Source organism: Hemitrygon akajei, chromosome 27, assembly GCF_048418815.1.
Source record: "Hemitrygon akajei chromosome 27, sHemAka1.3, whole genome shotgun sequence".
Lineage (NCBI taxonomy): Eukaryota > Metazoa > Chordata > Chondrichthyes > Myliobatiformes > Dasyatidae > Hemitrygon > Hemitrygon akajei.
In genome coordinates this window covers 42,466,679-42,487,801 of record NC_133150.1, presented here as the reverse complement: position 1 = coordinate 42,487,801, position 21,123 = coordinate 42,466,679, and the positions used below count along the sequence as shown (strand labels likewise).

Here is a 21,123-nt window from a genome sequence, read left to right as displayed (position 1 = left end):
TGGAACTGGCATCTAAATTGATATCCAACAGTTGTATAAGTACAGATAAAATAATCGAATGATTCACTATGGAAAAAGGGCTTTGGCTCATCATGTCAGCTCTTGGTAAGGCTACCCAAATTGTTCCACTCCCTTGTTGTTCACACCCAGCCTAGGGGAAAATTCAACAGATACGAAAAAGAATAAATCTACATTTAAAATTATAGTTTTCTCTTGTTCTGTCAGAATGTGGTAATTGCAATTTTTGTGTACTGAAATTAGATCTAAATTTTAATGTACAGTAGCTAATACAGCACCATTATTTCTAATGCATAACTTTAATGACATTTAGCTTATTGTTACAGAACATGTTGCTGATTGTGTGGTCAGCTAACCAAGCTCTATCTCAACAGGAAATCCTTCTGCTATCGCCGGCTGCAGTACCTGAGCTCTAAGTTCCAAATGCATGTCTTGTTGAATGAAATGAAAGAACTGGCTGCACAGAAGAAAGTACCTCACAGGGACTTTTACAATATTCGCAAAGTAAGAATACGAGAGCTTAATTTTCACTCGCTCATCTTGCTATCTTTCTTATTCACTCATCCATTGTATTGTAAATTCCATCCTTGGTAATATAACCACAGAATTTCAGCCCCAAAGATGTATCTTGTCAATACTGTATTTAGCATGGAGGAAATGATCCACAGGTAATATTGTGGCAAGGCTGGTTCACAGTAGTTGTCATACTATGGGTATAGTTAACTATCAGGCTACTTCTATGCAGAGAGGTAAAAGACAAGTAAAAGTACTTATTTTTAAATATAGCAGATGTAGTATGCAACGATTTCTTGAGAGGACATTTCATCAGAGGTGCCATGCCTAATTAGCCCAGTGCAAGCTGAGTAAATTCACTGCAACTTTAAACAAATAACTTGTCTCATTATAACCGACCTTAACATTTAGTTTTTGTTTAATTCATAGCTCTTTTGTTCAAATATTCTAAATTCAATCTTTAGCCTTAATTTCCCAATATGATAGTGAAAATGCTAATTCAAAATATGAATACCTCAGATTCTGTGCAAAAGTTAGTTAAAATATTAAGGGAGAATATTAGAAAGAAATAATTAAAAACGTACTATTTTATTTAAACATTCATAAGTGTGAACTCTATGGAGTGTGGAGAAGAATGCTTGTTAATGTGATGGTAGTGTAGCAGTTAGCGCGATCCATTATAGCTTGGGTTGTCAGAGTTTTGGATTCAATTCTGATGTCATTCTGTAAGGAATCTGTACATCTTCCCTGTGGAATGTGTGGGCTTTCTCTGGGTGCTCCAGTTTCCTCCCATGGACCAAGGCTTACCTGTTAGTTGGTTAATTGGGACAATTTACAATTACCATGAATAGGCTAGGATTGAGTTGGGGGTTGATGGGGCAGTGTGGCTCGAAGGGCCTAATCAATGCTGTATCTCTAAATAAATAAATTTTTTAAAACTGCAATCTGGACATATGAAGTACAGAGAGGAGCAGCCAGCTACACTCAGCGGGTCTGTCAACATCTGGGAAGATAACCACAGTTAGTATTTCAGGTCAATGATTATATCAGAACTGGAAAATGAAGAAATGTTAGATTTAATTTGCAGACAAGGTAGAAGGAGGAGGAGGATAGATAGGACAAAGGTAATATCAGTGATTTGGTTGAGACCAGAGTTGGGCATTGTCCTTAAGGCACTGGCCAGTCCTAATCTCATTTGACTGTGGATATTCTCATTGTCCCATCCAACTCTCCTCCCACCATCTTTGCAGCATATACCTGCTTGCTTTTCTCTTTCTCATAGGGTTTTTTTTATTGCTTTTCTTCCCAAAGATGCTGTCTGACATGTTGAGTTTGCGTAGTATATCTGTATTAATCATGTGAAATCTTTGAGTCAAATGTGTGGATTGCAGAATGAAAAAGCTTTTACCACTTTTTCTGTTTTTACATACCTAATCCAATGATCTCAGCAAAAAGGGCGGTATGGTAGCATAGTAGTTAGCACAACGCTTCACAGTACTGGCAACCCAGGTTCATTGTAAACCTCCCCATCACTGCGTGGTTTCCCTCTGGGTGCTCTAGTTACCTGCCACAGTCCAAAGATGTTAACTGGTCATTCAAAATTGTCCCCTGATTAGGTTAGGATTGAATCTGGGGTTGCTGGGTAGCGCCATAAGGGCCGAGTCCATGCTGCATCTCAATAAGTAAATACAAACATGAACATTCTTTAAGAGATTAAACTGTAGGCTTCTGATACCCAGTGCAAATCTCTGAGCATGCAATATTCACTCCTCAGTCATTAGTGCAATGCAGTATACTGTATTCTATTCAGTAATTGTAGGTATTCGGGTATTGCAGATAAAATTAACTGACTCCTTATTTTAAATGGTTTCATGATCTCATGAGGATTTCTCTCTGTTTGTTTTAAATGAACAGGTTGATACGCACATTCATGCATCATCTTGCATGAACCAGAAACATCTACTCCGCTTTATCAAGCGTACGATGAAGAAGAACCCAGACGAGATTATTCACATGGAAAATGGAAAAGGGCAGACTCTGAGGGATGTCTTTGAGAGCATGAACCTCACAGCCTATGATCTCAGTGTGGACACGCTAGATATGCATGCGGTATGCAAAAAGTGCAATTTACAGCTGGCACTGTAATCTGCATTAACTGCTTTTGGCCACAAAAGAACATATTCGCAGTATTTCTGTAATATGTTTAAATGGGCTTTAAGCAGCAATGCTATCTTCGAATGAGTTCTGTCATTAAATTCAGTAATTAAAATGGAAAATGGTGAGGAAGTATTCATCCAGGCTGCTAGGACTCACGGACAGTGGAAAAATAGTCAATGACATTGGATCAGAACCAGTGAAAGTATGAGGCAAGCAGGTTTTCAGTTGCAGAGTAAGTGGTAGGGGCAGATAGAACAAAGAGAAGATCTGTGATACAGACTGAGAGATTTAAGTTGACGAAAAAACATTGAACATCGGAGAAAATGATACTATATGGAGTTGGAATCTAGATCAGCCACTATGGATTGAAATTATGATACAGGATAGTAAAGCTGGTATGTTGTGTGACAGTGGTATGTTACCTCCTCCCATAGATGCTGTCTGGCCTGCTGAGTTCTGCCAGCATTTTGTGTTTTTATATGTTGTGTGACAGTGTTGAGTTCAGAATCAGGTTTAATATCGCTGACCTATGTTGTGAAATTTGTCATTTTGCGGCAGCAGTACATAAAAGCGTGTACATTACAGTAAGAAATATATTAATCAAAAATTAATTAAGTAGCGCAAAAAGAGTGCAAAACAGTGAGGATGTGTTCATGGGAAGCGGTTCATTGTCATTTTAGAAATCTGATAGTGGAGAAGCTGTTCCTAAAATACTGAGTATGTGTACAGCCTCCTTGACAGTCCTCATCTCATCATTCCTCTCGAGTTTCTTTATGATTATAATAGGGGCAAAAATATGTCATTGTAACTTAAAGTTACCAGTCAGTATTTTTAACGCTAGAATAGACAAAGTGGAAGGCAGGATAGAAAAATAACAACTTGCAGAAGTAAGACAAATTAATGAAACATAGACATTTGTCCTAGAACAGAATAAAGCAGTGACCTCATGTAGAAATTATTTATTTATCCATAGCAAGCACAGAAACAAGCATTTCAGCTGAACACGTCCAGGCTAATGAAGATGTCTATCTGTTCTAATCTCTTTTGCCTGTGTTTGGTTACTATCTCTCTGAGCCAGGGGTTCTTAATCTGGGGTCCACAGACCCCCTTGGTTAATGCTAGGGGTCCATGGCATAAAAAAAGGTTGGAAACCCCTGCTCTAAGCCATTCCTATCCAATTACTGTATCTATCAAAATATATTTTAAACATTGTAACTCTATCTGTCTCTAGCACTTCCTTGTTTCATATAACCAACATGCTCTGAAAAATCTGCTCCTTGGGTTCCTCTTTAAATCATTCACTTCTCATGTTAAACCTATTCCTTTTTTGTTTTAGACTCCCCTATCCTGGGAAAAAGACTGTGAGTATCAACCCTCTCTGCTTCCCATGATTTTATAAGTTCACAACTCGGCCTCCTTGGCTCCAGAAAAAGAATCCAAGCTTATTCAAACTGTTTTAGTTCAAGCTTTCCAGTCCATATAACATTCCTGTGAATCTTTTCTGTATCATCCCTTGCTTGATGACAGGCTCTCCGTAGTGTGGCAACCAAAACTGCAACAATACTTGAAATGTAACTTAAACAAGTTGGTACTCTGTAACATGACATCCCAATGTCATATATTGACCCCTTTTCTTGTATATTTCTGATTAAACATTTATCAAGCTCAGATTCAAGATCGTTAATTCCCATTTATGGAAGTGTGTTGCAAACTCTTAACGTGGTCTGCTTGTTGAAAATGTTTCTTTGTTCTGAATAGTCTGGCTTTGGGTTTTGTTCCAGATCCCAGCATCTAGTCTTTTCTACCTAGTTTAAATAGTCTGTCCACTTTCTGCCTGGTAATCTATAGTAATAGAATTAATAAAATAGTTAGGCACCAAGTACAACCCTTTCCTTATTGTGGTTGCTTTTCTCAGGATTCCACCAGTGCTGCTTTCAAATTATTGGAGCCATTGGTTTGATGTCTACATACAGTGGCCACTTTTATTGGGTACCTGCTGTACACAATAAAGCAGCCACTGAGTGTATGTTCATGGTTTTCTGCTGCTGTAGCACATCAACTTGAAAGTTCGATGTGTTGGGTATTCAGAGATGCTCTTCTGCACACCACTGTGTATTTATCTGAGTTACTGCCGCCTTCGTATCAGCTGAACCAGCCTGGCCATTCTCTTCTCGCCTCTCTTATTAACGAGGCATTTTCGTCTACAGGACTGCCACTCACTGGGTGTTTTTTGTGTTTCACACCATTCTTTGGAAACTCTAGAGCACGGATTCCCAACCTTTTTATGCCATGGACATTACCGTTTAGCAAGGGATCCATGGATCACAGGCTGGGAACCCTACTCTAGAGACAGTTGTGTGTGAAAATCCCAGGGGATCAGTATTTTCTGAGATACTCAAACCACCCCACGTGGCACTTACAATCAATCCATGGTCAAAGTTATTTAAATCACATTTCTTCTCCCTTTTGATGTTTGGTCTGAACATCTGAACTTCTTGAGCATGTCTGTATGCTTTTATGCTTCGATTAGATATTTGAATTAACAAGCAGCTATCCAGGTGTACCTTGCATAGTGGCGTAGGTATTCACTTGAAGTCACAATGTACATTTTGTAAATTTTGAATGCAATGAATATTCCATCTTCTACATTTTTGTTTCCTCTTAAAAACAATGTAACTACTATAAAAGGCAAGAGTTTGTATAACCCCAGCCATTTTTGTTATGCTAATATTGTGATGAGTAGTGGTAGCTGAGTCTTTCCTTTTGTTTAAGAACGAGGTAAATAGATTTATGATATGCAAGGAGATGAAAGGTTACAGGTGCTAGGTAAAGCTGAGTTTGCAGTCAGATCAGCCACGATTTTGAAGCATGCTTGAGCTGCAGCTGAGGTGAAGTTAAGAGTTGTCAAATTACAAACCAGTAATTGAATCAGTTGTTCAAAATTAACTTGCTAACTGATCCCAGTAAATGACAAATTAGCACCTTAACTGTAATCAAAATTAGCAATAAAACTCTTTCCTCTGGGTTAGAAGGTGCCTACAGATTCAGGTTTCACTTTACAATTTGAGCACAAGCTGGCAGTTCAGTTTAGAAGTAAATAAATGGTAAATCTTATTAAATCCCTTGGGATGGTAGGTAGAAGCAGTTTGGTGTTGATTAAGACAAGGCAAAATTAGATTTATTTTCAGAAATAATGGTCTGGAATTTTCTTTTAAAAGTAAGCATTAATAAAATGTGGTGTTAATTACAAGAAAATTATATATTGGTGAGAAGCAATTGTGCAGTTAATTAGGGATTCTCGTGACTGTTTGCCTGAAAAACCCAGGAGATCAGCAGTTTCTGAGATACTCAACTACCCCATCTGCCACCAACGATCATTCCATGGTCAAAGTCACTTAGGTCACATTTCTTTCCCATTCTGATGTTTGGGCTAAATAACAACAGAACCTGTTGAGCATGTCTGCATGCTTTTGTACATTGAGTTGCTGCCACACAATTGGTTGATTAGATATTTGCATTAACGAGCAGGTGTACAGGTATACCTAATAAAGTGGCTGCTGAGTGTATATTAACAAATTAAACTTAAATTAGCAATCCTTGTATCTGATGTGAACTTTTTCCAAGGTCTGTGTTGGGGGAGCTAATATTGAACAGAGTTCTCCATTTACTTCCATGTTTTTTGAACTTTGGTATGCCCAAATCTGAAACTATCTTCATTTGGTACTTTCTGTGCTGGTTGGCAGTTGAAACTGGGAGTTTCCTCCCATTTTCAGTTCTCTTAAGGTAAACTAGTGAGTGTTTAACTTCTGTCCCAGTGACATTAACCTTCTTTCATGGACCTTTAAGTTTCTTGCCTGTGTCTCTTTGCATTGTGTCCCTTTCCCTTTACCCACTAAGCCTTTAATTCTGATCTTTATGTATAAGTAGCATAAAGTTAATTCCCCTTCTAGATTATAAATGGCATGCTTTTCTTTAAATTCTGGCAGGATATGGATTCCCTGTGAAAAGAGAAGGAATCTCAAGCCTCAGTACTATGAATAGTAAGTACTCACCCCCTAGATGTGTTCCTGGTAATATTTTGTTAACCAACATATTTTAAATTTATCTAATTTGATTGGCTCTTCCAATGATCAAATTTGAAGCTGGAGGTGGGGAAGATTGGGATGGATTATAGACCATCTACCATGAATCTGAGGACAGATTGTTCATGAGCAATTAATGGATGACCTGCTATTAAGCAGAACTCTTTTGGCTCACAAATCATTGAGCATCATTGTAAAAACTCAGATAACACCGAATTAATGGGTTCGTTATTCACAGAAAAAAGCCTGTCACATCTGAGAGTAACTTAGCATTCATAGTATTGATCTCCTTCAAACATTGTGTTCAGAGTAACTCTTAAGATATACAGTTCATGATTTGGTTCATTAAAATCAGTGCAATGGATTTCAGAGGCAGACACCATGCACTTAAACTCCTAAATAGTGTCATGGATTAGGATTATAATTGTTGGCAAGAAATTCCAATATTACGACCAAATTTGTATTGGTTTGTGCTTTCATAAATGATCTTAGCTATTTTGGGATTACTAGCAGTTACCTCCTTTTCTATCATATTTATTTAGTGATTTAATTTTAGAAAATTTCCTTTTCATGAGGTATATTTAGCACCAAGGAATGGATTATGAACCTGAGGATATTAAGTTGATCACTTTGACAGAAATTCACTAAGTGTTTTATTTATAGCACAGATAGCTCAAATAAATGACTTTAATCTGTGATAAATGATGATTCATCTTTGGCTGACCTCTAATTATTCTAGAAAGTGATATTTGCTTTATATTTAATACCACTTTTTGTTAATAGTGATCCATGGAGAGTAAAGGAAAAGCTTTAACTTAGTTGTACCTTTCTCTCTTTCTGTTTAGTACATTGTTCAAGTTACCCTTGAACTGAACAAATACTCGAGCTTTCTTTCTTATGATCTTCATTTGCTTCTGCTCCGCTGTTTCTTGGAATAATTATGAGGGGCTGTTTTACTGAAGGTTGTTCTTGATTAGACTTGCAGCATAACCAGTTTGCAATTAAAATCCTAAGCCCATTTTAGTGGTAGCAGGAGCTGATTAAGAGACTGCTAGACAGGTATATGGAAGAATTTAAGGTGGGGGGTTATATGGGAGGCAGGGTTTGAGGGTCAGCACAACATTGTGGGCCGAAGGGCCTGTAATGTGCTGTACTATTCTATGTTCTATTAATGATGGGTAGAATATCCATGTTAGCCACCTTGTTAATTTACAACAGGAAAGGTATCATAGCCTCGGTGTGTTCAAGAGCTACTAACTAAGCCATTAGTAGATTAATGAAAATGAAATAAGCTATAGAACCAGAACTAGGCTATTTGACCCATTAAGTCTCCTCTGCCATTCCAACATGGCTGACCCATTATCCTTCTTAACCCCATTCTCCTGCCTTCTCAACCCCATTCTCCTGCCTTCTCCCTGTAACCTTTGATGCCCTGATCAATCAAAAGCCTTTCAACCTCCACTTTAAATACACTCAGTGACTTGACCTCCACAGCTCCCTGTGGCAATAAATACCCTCTGGCTAAAGCAATTCCTTCTCATATGTGTCCTAAATAGACATTCTGAGAATGTGCCCTCTGGTCCTAGACTCCCCCAGGATTGGAAACATACTTCCCCCATCCATTCTATCTAGGCCTTTCAATATTTGATAGGTTTCAATGAAATCCCTCCTCATTCTTATAAAATCCAGCAAGTACAGGCACAGAGCCATCAAATGCTCCTTTTATGTTAACCCTTTCATTCCCAGAATTATTCTCGTGACTCTCCTCTGGACCAGCAGATCTTTTCATAGCTAAGGGCTCAATACTAAACACCAAGTGCAATCTGATTTATGCCCTTTAAACCCTCAGCATTACACCCTTGAAGTTTTATTCTCATCCTCTCAATATAAATGCTAACATTACATTTGCCTTCCATACCACTGACTCAATCTCCAAGCTAACCTTTAGAGAACCCTGCACAAGGACTCCCAAGTCCCTTTGTACCTCTGATTTTTGATTTTTCTCCCCATTTAGAAAATAGTCTATGCCTTTTATTCCTTCTACCAAAGTGCATATGACCGTACAATTTCCTACACTATACAGGTATCTCCCGCTTTACGAAAGTTCACTTTACGCCACTTCACTTTTAGAAAGACCTACATTAGTACCTGCTTTCGCTAACCCAAAGAAATCTGAAGGGGATTTTCGCTTTTACAAAAAAAGCTGCCTGCTTTAAACTTGTGTTTACCCCGAGAAAGACTACCATGACCGTGAAGCCTTGCGCGGGCTGGTGTGTGCACATGCGTGTATGTGCCGGTTTTTTTCCTCTACAGATTGGTATTTGGCTAAATCCTGATTCTGGTAAGTGAAACTATACTGTACATACATTATTTCTACTTTATATAGGCTGTGTATTTATCATATCATTCCTGCTTTTACTATAAGTTAGTGTTATTTTAGGTTTTATGTGCTATTTGGTATGATTTGGTAGGCTATTTTTTGGGTCTGGGAATGCTTTGCAGGCTCTTTAGAACCATAGAACATTACAGCACAGAAGCAGGTCTTTTGGCCCTTCTTGGCTGTGCCAAACCATTTTTCTGCCTAGTCCCACTGACCTGCACCTGGACCATATCCCTCCATACACCTCTCATCCATGTACCTGTCCAAGTTCTTCTTAAATGTTAAAAGGGAGCCCGCATTTACCACTTCATCTGGCAGCTCATTCCACACTCCCACCACTCTCTGTGTGAAGAAGTCCCCCTAATGTTCCCTTTAAACTTTTCCTGCTTCACCCTTAACCCATGTCCTCTGGTTTTTTTCTCCCCTAGCCTCGGTGGAAAAAGCCTGCTTGCATTCACTCTATCTATACCCATCATAATTTTATATACCTATTTCAAATCTCCCCTCATCCTCTCCTCAGGTTGGGTGAAATTAGAACTAGAGATCATATGTTTCAAAGTTCAGAGTAAATTTACCATCAAAGTACATATATGTTACCATATACCACCTGGAGATTAAATTTTCTTGCAGGAAAAAAGAAATTCAATAGAATTTATAAAAACTACATATAAACATTTATAAGATTGACAAACAACCAACGTTTATTTGGTAATCTGAGGGTGAACTGCATCACTTGGAGGGTGATGTGAGTGTGGAACGAGCTGCCAACAGAAGTGGTGGATGTGGGCTCATTTGTAACTTTTAGAAGTTTGGATAGTTACATGGGAGGGGTATGAAGAGTTCTGGTCCAGGTAGGTAGATAGGACTTGGTGAAAAACCAGGATGGCATGGATTAGATGGACCAAAGGGCCTGCTTCTATGCTGAAGTGCTCTACTGCTACTCACTATCTATTTTTCCCCCAAGATAATCGAGCAGAGAGGTTAAAGTTAGCTATGCCTGTTGTTCTTTACATTGTTGATGCCATTCCAATTCATTTTGCATGAAATAGATGAGATTCTTCCATGATTGAAAGCTTATTTGTAACATTAACATTTGAATTCTAAAAATATTGAAAATCAATTTAAGGGATAAGAATGTTTGGACTTGCTGCCAGAATGCATTTGACTTTGAATGCTGTAATCTTACAGCAGGTCGCATTGTCTGGAAAATTTTCAGACTTTATTTTTAGATATGAATGTCCTGAAGGAAGAGGAAATAATGATAAACCTGGATGAAACTGAGATGTAAAAATGCTTTTAAGAGATAGAGGTATTAGAAAATAAGGAAGTAAACGAGGTTAATGATACTGGATTCTAGAGTAGTCTCTTGTGATGGAATGTAACATGGTAACTAAAAGATAGAACTAAAATTATGATTCATTTATTTTTCTGACTTGACATTTTTGACAATAACTATAAATTACAATGAGAAATATAAAAATAAATAGTGGGGAAGATCAAAATAGTGAGATAGTGTTCAGGGAACATTCAGAAACATGGTGGAGGGGAAAAAGCTATTCCTAAAACATTGAATATGTATCATCAAGCTCCTGTGCCATCTCCCTGATGGTAGTAATGAGAAGTTGTTAATTAAAATCCAGGAAATTGATTAGCATTCAAGCAGTCTTGATAAATAAGAGTAGAATTGGACATTGTTAACTGTAATATAACCAGGCATTTTTTTGCAGAAAAGAAAGAATACCAGCTGTCAATGAAGCAAAGATCTTGCCTCTCAGCTTGGTAAGAGATTATGTGACAATATTATGCTAGATGGAAATCATGATTTTGGAGTAGAAGCAGTCCCCATGTTAAGTAAGAGTTCTTTTCCTCAAAGTTGTCAAAAAGTTGATTTCTCTGTAGGTCAGAGATGTCATTTTATTAATAATAACCCATATTGTATCATTTGGCATAGCTTGCTATCATTGTCATTCACCTTAGCACTACCCATAATTAAAATAGTGGAATATAGTCACATAAACAAAGAGAACAAGATATGCTAATGTAGTTGTAATTGAACACCACAAAGCATCTGAGAGAGCATACAGGAGCGAGATGTATCAGCTAGTTGAATGGTGTCACAGCAACAACCTTGCACTCAGTGTCAGTAAGACCAAAGAACAGAAGGGTAAGACAAGGGAACACACACCAGACCTCAGAAGAACCAGAAGTGGAAAGAGTGAGCAATTTCATGTTCCTGGGTGTCAGTATTTCTGAGGATATAACCTGGCCCCAACATATTGCTGCAGCAACAAAGAAGGAACCACAGTGGCTGTATTTCGTTTGGAGTTTGATGAGATTTGGTATGTCATCAAAAACACTCACCAATTTCTACAGATGTACCGTGGAGAGCTGCATCACTGTCTAGTATTAGGGGGGCTACTGCACAGGATTGAAATAAGCTGCAGAGACTTGTAAACTTAGCTCCTTCTTGGGTACTAGCCTCCGCAGTACTCAGGACGTCTTTAAGGAGTGATGCCTTAAAAAGGCAGCATCCATTATTAAGGACCCCCATCACCCTCAGGTCATCCCTGCTCTCATTGCTACCATCAGGAAAGAGGCACTGGAGCCTGAAGGCGCACACTCAACAATTCAGGAGTAGCTTCTTTCCCTCTGCCATCCTATTTCTGAATGGACATTGAACCCCTCACTACTACTTGATTTCTATTTTCACATGGCTTATTTAACTATTTAACATATATATTTGTGTTTTCATATTATTATGTATTTCATTGTACTGTAGTTGCAAAGATAAATTTCATGACATATGCTGGAGATATTAAATATATTCTTGTGCTGTCTGTGAACTCTGTGCTTTTAGTATGTCTTTTGTGCCAGTTTTTGTCTTGCATTATATATTTTCTATGTAACTACGTTTTGGGTGGAGCAAAAGGTCTTCTCAGAGGTTTCTTGAATGCTAACTGGTGTTTCTCTCTACCCACTGTCTCCCCCATCTTGTGTCTGAACCAAAACCATGGAATAATCAGCTTTCATTTTAAAAAAAAGTATAAATAATAGTTTTTAAAAATTCCGGTTGAATTCAGATATTTTCTTATACACTTTTGCTGAAAAGTTGTATTTCATTGCTCTTTCTTCTCTTAAGCACTTTCCTGTACCAAATTAGCAGGCACAGATTGTACGTTTTGTGGTTTTGTTTTCTGGCTCAGCTGAAATATCAGGCATCGGTCCTGTTCTTACAGCTCCCCCTAGTGGGTAATAAAAAAAGAACAATGGTTCCTCTTGTGCCAAGATGAGGCTGCCCTCAGCGTGAAGAAGCAATGCCTTATACTTCATAGGTGGCCTCCAACCTAATGGCAAGAGTATTGATTTTTCCTTCCTCTATTCTCTATTCTGACTTCTTTTCGCCTGCCTATCACCTCCCCCCCCCCCCCCCCCTCCACCTGCCCCACCGGGTTCCCTCCTCCTTCCCTTTCTCCTGTGGTCCTCTCTCCTCTCCTGTCAGATTCCTCCTCCTTTCAGCCCTTGGACTTTTCAGCCCTGGTTTTACCTATCACCTTCTAGCTAGCCTCCTTCTCCTCCCCACCTTTTCATTCTGGCGTCTTTTCCCTTCATTTTCGGTCCTGAAGAAGGGTCTGAGCTTGAAATGTCGACTGTTTATTCATTTCCATAATTGCTGTCCGACCTGCTGAGTTCCTCCAGCATTTTGTGTGTGTTGTTCAACAATGGCTGCACTATGCATTGTAATTTATATTTATCTTTCCTTGGGATGCTGTGTTATTTGTATGGTTAACACTGCAATAATTTAGAATACGGATTGCATCCAGAATACAGAAAGTAGTATCAGGTAGATAGGGTCATAAAGAGAGCTTTTGGCACACTGGCCTTCATAAATTAGGGCACTGAGTACAAGAGTTGGGATATTAGGTTGAAGTTGTGGTGAGGCCTAATTTGGAGTATTGTTTGCAGTTCTGATCACCTACCTGCAAGAACAGTTTTAGTAAGATTGAAAGGGTACAGCAAAAGTTTATGAGGATATTGCTGGAACTTGAGGACCTGAGCAATAAGGAAAGGTTGAGTAGGTTAGGACTCTATTTCCTGGAGCATAGGAGAATGACGGGAGATTTGATAAAGCTATACAAAATTACGAGGAGTATAGATAGGGTAAACATAAGCAAGCTTTTTCCACTGAGGTTGAGTGAAACTAGAATTGGAGGGGAAGGATGAAATAATTAAGGGAACCTGGGGGGTGGGGTGGGGGTTGGAATGAGCTACCAGTGGAAGTGATGGATGTGGGTTTAATTGCAATATTTAAGATAAGTTTAGATAAGTACATGGGAGGAGTATGTAGGGCTATGGTCCAGGTCCAGATTAATAGGCAGAATAATAGTTTTAATGGGCTATAGGGCCTGTTTCTGTGCTTTAGTGCTCTATGACTGATTAGCAACTTGATAAATGGAGGGGATGTTTAATACTTAAGATCTAAATTTTAACTTTCTAAATGTTGGCTTTTCTGTCCTAGGATCGAAATACCTTCCATCGGTTTGACAAATTCAATGCCAAGTACAACCCAATTGGAGAATCAATTCTGCGTGAGATTTTCATCAAAACTGATAATTATGTCGGTGGCAAATATTTTGGTCATATTATAAAGGTTAGAATTGCAATAACTTTGTAGTCTACAAGAGTATTACACATTATTTATTTATTTTTATTACTTTTTAATTATTTCATTGTAATACTACTTCTTAAGCCCATCACTCCTACTGGGGGTCATAGACCATTGACATCAGCTCACCAGAGTCCTCTGTCCTGGGCCTGTCTTCCCAGATTCCACTTACCGGGGTACTTGGTGTATCCTTCCTTTCCCCAGGAATGATGTCTTTGGAGTACCTGCTGATGTTTCTGTAGCACTGGGTTTTTATGAAATGGGCATGCTAGGCTCATGCCCAACCCTCCTCCTTTCACAGCATGTCTTGGGACAGTCCATGGCAGAGTTAGTTAAATGCTTTACCTCTTATAAAATAAAAGTATGATGTTTATTACTTTTGGTCCCAGTGTGTCAAGCTGCACCAATAATGGATGCAGGAAAGCTGTTCATTACTTCTCTACAAGCCTTAACTGAGTTACACCTTGTTAATGAATTGGAGATTGGTACATTGATGAATGGATAATCCCCTCACAATCTGTCTTGGCCTTCTGTTTTCACTGCAATATATTGAAAAGAATGGACTGATTTGAATAGATATAGGGAACTCAAAGTTTAGTTTCAACTCAAAGGTAAGTTTCTGCGATCTTACCAAACAGTGACTTGCTTCTGATAGCAGATGTTTTGGAAATGGAATTAATGGATGCAGATTGTATGCACAAAGAAAATGCTAAAGATAGTGGTGTGCTCTGATGCAGTGGTTTCTATGGGGCCAACCAAAAGTGTTATTGTCTTTATTAAACATACTTGTTATAATTGCAAGACCCTGCCGGACATTAAATTCTTAAAGTACTGCAGGTCTACTTCATCAGCGATTTGCTCAATTGCAGAGAAAGTGAAGGAGCTGAACTTGGTGCAGATCATGGTGCTACCTGCGTCAATGCCTGAAGGCAAAGTGCAGTCTAACAGTGACTTGTTGTCTTAGTCACTTGTGATCACATGACCCTGTTGTGCATTGGTAATGTGGAATGTTGCAAGTCCAATATTCCGTTTCAGTATTTTATTGGTGAACGGTAGGGGAGCTCTTTGAACTTAATTGTAGCAAGGACTAGGCCTCAAACTGCAGTGCTCCCTGTTTGCAGCCATCAGAGTCAGCACACTCCAACGGGGTGCTGGAGGTGGTAGTGTTCACTAGGCAGAAGACGAGATGTATTGTGTTCAACTGCAGACTGCTGCAACATTCATGATCTCAGGGACTTGGACTTCTTGGGTGTGTGTGTGTGTGACTATATTTTATTGCTGTCTTATATGTGTTACATGACTTTCGTGGTGTAAGTGAGTGTTGGTACCATGTTTTGCACCTTGGCCTCAGAGTTTTGTTTGGCTGTATTTGTGTATGTGAAACCCCCTTATACTGGGTGTCTCTGGAAAACTGGCTTGTTAGCCCCTCCCTAACAGCCACTAGACTCCATGGCGATAAACCCACCCTTCTCTGGCTTCATATGTCTGGTGTGTATCCAACTTTGATCCCACCAAATCCATGAGGTTGGGATATCTCGCCCACCCAAACCCTGGTTTGTGTGAATGCTGTGTGGTTAACTGCCCCTGGCAAGAACTAACAGATCGTACACTGCATACAATTAAAAAGTATATTTTAAGAATGTTAATTTAAGCGAACAGTTATTAAATGAATGTAAGAAAAAGAACCAAAAAGGCCCTATTACTCTTAAACACTCAGATATGCACTTAAGTTGGAACTCATCTTGAACTTGTCTATCACTCATGCGCTGGACCTTTGATCTGCGTAACAGCACACACTACCATCTGATTGTCGCACGAAATCCATCTTGAACAAACGGGTCTCCCGCGGGAGCATGGTTCTTCCTTCTTGAAGCCGTTCATCTGCACGAAGCACCTGAGGCAGCATCCTCAGCTATCTTTTGTCTATCTTCTTCCAGCTCCCGCCAGCAGAGACCGCTCCACCTGCATCCTCTAGAACCTTCTCCCAAATCTACCATCCTGATTGACTGACACCACATTCCTAAGTTGAATAACAAAGCTTCTTATCTCAGCTCAAACCTAAACAAGCTGAGAGCAGAACAGACTGCTCTTACAGAACTGCTAAAATGGAATACCTACAGCATAGCAGTAAAAGCCTTAACCAGGGCATTTCATATGCTTGAATGACAATTAAACTTGAACTTAAATTTGAAATAAAGAAGACCAGTGTGAATAAAGAGGGCCTTTTCTGGTTGGCTGTCTGTGACTAGGGGTGTTCCTCAGAGGGTCAGTATTGGGACCACTACTTTTCTCATTGTATGTCAATGACTTAGATACTGGAATTGATGATTTTGTGGCAAAGTTTGCAGATAATATGAAGATAGCTGGAGGGGTAGGTGTGCTGAGGAAGCAATGCGATTGCAGCAGGACTTAGATAAACAGGAAGAATGGGCAAAAAAGTGGCAGATGAAATATAGTGTTGGGAAATATATGATAACACATTTTGATAAAAGGAACAATAGTGCAGACTATTATGTAATTGGGGAGAAAATTGAAACATCAGAGGTGCAGAAGGACTTGGGAGTCCTCATACAAGTCTCCCATAAGGTTAGCTAACAGGTTGAGTCTTTAGTAAAGAAGGCAAATGCAATATTGGCATTTATTTTAAGGGGAATGGAATATAAAAGCAAGGATATAATGCTGAGGCTTTATAAGACACTAGTTAGGCCGCACTTGGGAGTATTGCCAACAGTTTGGGCCCCATATCTCAGAAAGAACATGTTGTCATTGAAGCGTGTCCAGAAGAGGTACACGAGGATGATTCCAGAAATGAAGAGGTAAACATATGAGGAGCATTTGGCAGTTTTGGGCCTGTACTCACTGGAATTTAGAAGAATATGTGGGGATCTCATTGAAAAGTATCAAATGTTGAAAGGACTAGATAAGGTGGATGTGGAGAGAATGTTTTCTGTGGTGGAGGTATCCAGAACTAGAGGGCACAGCCTCAAAATTGAGGGGCAACCTTTTAGATGAGAGGTAAGGAGGTTTTTTTTTTTGACTAGAGGTAGTGAATCTGGAATGTTCTGCCACAGACTGCAGTGGAGACCAAGTTCATGGGTATATTTAAAGCGGAAGTTGATAGTTTCCTTATTGGTTAGGGCATCAGAGGATTTGGCAAGAAGGCAGGTGGATGGGATCCTGGAGTCAGCCATGATGGAATGGCAGAGCAGACTTGATGGGCTGAATGATCTAATTCTGCTCCCATGTCTTATGGTCTTTTTATAATTTATTTCTTTACCACTATGTTTTGCTCTGCTAGAAGACTTTTAAAAAGCATTCAATTTAAGTGCTAATTGCAGAGCCCAAGAACTGTGAAACTACATCAACTCCAGCTAAAGATTGACTGAAAATTATTTTCCATCTTGAAAAGAAAATGACTGAGTCAAGAAAAATTCTTTGGCTAAATTGTTGGTTTCATCACAGAGTTCTGTCCTTGGTTGGGAGTCAAAATATAATTCCACATAGAATTCCACATAGGAAATATTTCTTATATTTTCATTCAATCCACTGAATTATGCTGGCTCACCACAGAAATAAAGAATCTAAAATATTCCACTTATATCATCCAATGGCATTAGAAAGAGCCTTGGAATTATGCTTGACCAGCTCTGTCTTTTTAGCAATGTAGGTACATTAAATTATTTTTACCTTTTTAAGATTCATTTACCATGATATCCTGGGCCATCCAGTAAATGAATCATGAAAGATAAAAATAAATATAACTGCACCTGCATTGGACCCACATGTGGTTAAATCTGTGTCACATATTTGCTTGAACTGTTGATTGTAATCTGATCTTGGGCTTTGGCCCTCATTTGAACAATACTGCCAAAACCTCTGGGAATGAGCATAGACTTGTTTATAAGTACAAGAAAAGAAAACCCAGCCCTATCCATGTAATAAAGTACAGCATCTCATCTGTCTCACCTTACTGCCTGTTGCACGATATGGGAATGCAGATAGAATTTGAACAATTCTACTAGGGGATCAGAACACTTGAAATGCTGTGTTATGAATTTGCTCCTCTTGTGTTAAATCTTCATCACTTGGAGGAGGACCTCAATTAGCAGTCAGGCACCTTCATACAAAGAGAGGGAAGAGTGAAGAGGAAACGGCACTTTAAGACACCATCTCCCCCCCCCCCCCCCCAAGTTTCAAAGCAATATCAGCAGCCAAAGAGTTGATTGATAAAAGGGACTGCAAAGAGCCTCTTTCTCTCAAAGAGGAATGAGTGAATATGTTTTTAGAGTTAATAAAATTTAGATACATGTTCAGGCCTAAAAAGTCATATCTGGTCTTGTGCTTTACAGGAAGTGATGGAAGATCTTGAAGAAAGCAAGTACCAAAATGCAGAATTGCGCCTGTCCATATATGGCCGCTCTCGGGATGAATGGGATCGTTTGGCAAAGTGGGCAGTGAAGCACAAAGTCTATTCTAACAATGTGTGCTGGCTAGTACAGGTGCCACGGCTTTTGTAAGTATTAGGATCTGCTGCAAAGACAAATTATTTTTTAAATATATTACAGGCCAAACCAAATTTGATGAAGGGAAAACTAATATGGAAATGTACCCAAGTGGTGGGGAATCATATCTGGTTCCTAGTCACACCTGTCACACAGTATTAAGGCAAACTATTGAATGGTACAACGCACTAAATTAACTATTTTCACAAGTCTTGCATGGATAAGAATATAGAAAATATTACAGGATTGGAGACCAACTATCTAATATTATCATGATTAATGTCACATTTCCACTCTGACCCCCATACCCTTTATATCTAGTAATTGATTTGCCTATTTATTGAATTGCCTCTATGATAAAGGTTCTGAGTGGAGAAATTTCTCATCTCAGTCCAGCCATATCCGGAGACTATAGGCTCTCCTTTCGGACTCTCAGTCTTGTGAAACATCTCACCCATTTGACATTTATATGCTTCAATGAGACCATCCTCGCCCTACCATTCTTCTAAGCGCTTGTGAAAGCATGCAAGTCTTCATCTAAATCTTTCCTCTATATATCAGTTCCGCAGTCTGGTGAACCTTTGCACTTCTTCCACCAAGTATAATATTTCTTGCATAAAGAGATTGAAACTGCACACTAGATTCCAAGTATGTTCCTACCATTCTATACATGAGATAAGGTTCTTTTGTTTTTGCACTCAAATCATCTTCAAATGAAAGCACAATGACTTCCTAACTAAATCAGAATTGGGTTTATTATCACTGACATATATAAGGAACTTCGTTACTTTTCACAGTGCAATGTGTAAAAAAAAAAAAGCAAAAAAAAACATATGTTATAAGAAATTATATTAAAAAAGTACAAAAAGAGATCAACGTAGTGAGTTAGCATTTATGAATCATTCAGAAATTTGATGGCAGAGGGAAAGAAGCTGTTCCTAAAATGCTCAGTGTGTGTCTTCAGGCTCCTTACTATATCAGTTTTAATGACTGTTTTACAATAACACCAGGTCCCCTTGTACATCAACATTTCTCAGTCTATCACAACTTAAATAAGTTTGCGAACCCTTTGCAATTACTTGTTTTTCTGCATTAATTACTCTAAAATATGCTCTGATCTTCATCTAAGTCACGATAATAGACAAACGCAATCTGTCTAAATGAATAGCACACACCAAACAATTGTACTTTATTTGTCTTTATTGAACACATCATTCACAGTCCATGTTGGAAAAAGTATGTGAACCCTTGTATTTAATAACTGGTAGAACCTCCTTTAGCAACACTAAACTCCAAACGTTTCCGATAGTTGCTGATAAGACTTGCACAACAGTAAGGAGGAAGTTTAGACCATTCCTCCATACAAAACTGTTTTAGTTCATCAATATTTCTGGGATACCTTGCATGAACTGCCCTCTTCAGGTCATGCCACAGCAACTTAATTGGGTTAAGGTCTGGACTCTTGACTTGGCCATTACCAAGCACAAATTTTCTTCTTTTTAAACTATTCTTTTGTTGATTTATTCTTGTATTTTAGATCATTGTCTTGTTGCATCGTCCAACTTCTATTAAGCTTCAGGTGACTGACTGCTACCCTGACATTCTCATGTAAAATGTCTGTTACAATTTGGAATTAATTGTTCCTGTCTGAGCCTTGAGGCAACAAAGCAGCCCTAAACCTTGATACTTTTTTCACCATGCTTCACAGTTGGGATGAGGTTTTGGTATTGGGGTGCAGTGCCCTTTTTCCTCCAAATGTAGCAGTGTGCACATCTGCCCAAAAAGCTCATCTTTTGTCTCATCTGTCCACAGAGCATTGTGGAACATCCAGGTGGTCATTTGCAAACTTGAGACTGCAGCATTTGTTGTAGGAGAGCAGTGGTTTCTCCTCCGTGGTGTCCTTCCATGAACACCATTCTGGTTCAGTCTTTTTCTTGTAGTGAACACATGAAGAGGGACTTTAGCAAGTTCTAGAGATTTCTGCAGGTCTTTTGCTGTTACCTTTGGGTTCTTTTTCACCTCCTTCAGAATTTATTGATTGGAACATCTGACTTCAAATAGCTTTTGTACAAGGCATTACTCCAGAGGTTTACTTACTTCTTTGAAGCTAGACTGTGATAGCTTAAATGGTGTACTCAGTATTGATGAGAAGTAGTACAATTGTGTGTTATTACTTTAGGCAGATTGTGTTTGTCTATTATTGTGACATAGATGAAGATCAGACCACATTTTATGAGTAATTAGTGCAGAAAATCAGATAACTGCAGTTTACAAGCTTTTTCCTGCAACTGTGTGTGTGTGTGTGTGTGTGTGTGTGTGTGTGTGTGTGTGTGTGTGTGTGTGTGTGTGTGTGTGTGTGTGTGTGTGTGTGTGTGTGTGTGTGTGTGTGTGTGTGTGTGTGTGTGTGTGTGTGTGTGTGTGTGTGTGTGTGTGTGTGTGTGTGTGTGTGTGTGTGTGTGTGTGTGTGTATAAATATATTATTTCCAAATGCACCTTCAAAATACATATAGATTTGCCTAATAATAACAGAAGCTGTAAAACAAACACACACAGTAGCCAACTTAACAGCATACTGATGATGTCTCCTCGTATGGTGACGAAACGTTTGCCAATGAATTGCCAAGATAGAAGAACAACTCAACTCAACCATACTCCCTTCAGTTCCCCATCTTTAAGTATTAGCTGTGCACAAGGGACTTGTTTGGTACAGCTTCTGACTTGTATAATAGAAACATAAATAAGCACTTGATTATGTACTTAAATCGACCTTTTACTTTGTATAGATCCATTTGGTACAATTGCTTTCAT

At 38.8% G+C, this 21,123-nt stretch overlaps 1 protein-coding gene across 5 annotated transcripts in view; it reads left to right on the top strand.

Annotated features, from left to right (window-relative positions):
• LOC140717300 (AMP deaminase 2-like) overlaps window positions 1-21,123 on the top strand; it is a 142,456-nt gene that overhangs the window by 105,553 nt on the left and 15,780 nt on the right. For all 5 annotated transcript variants that reach the window (XM_073030750.1, XM_073030749.1, XM_073030748.1 and 2 more), the window contains 4 exons: window positions 393-522; window positions 2,446-2,640; window positions 13,667-13,798; window positions 18,163-18,326. In XM_073030750.1, coding sequence (XP_072886851.1) covers window positions 393-522; window positions 2,446-2,640; window positions 13,667-13,798; window positions 18,163-18,326 — 621 coding nt within the window. The remainder of the gene's footprint in view (window positions 1-392; window positions 523-2,445; window positions 2,641-13,666; window positions 13,799-18,162; window positions 18,327-21,123) is intronic.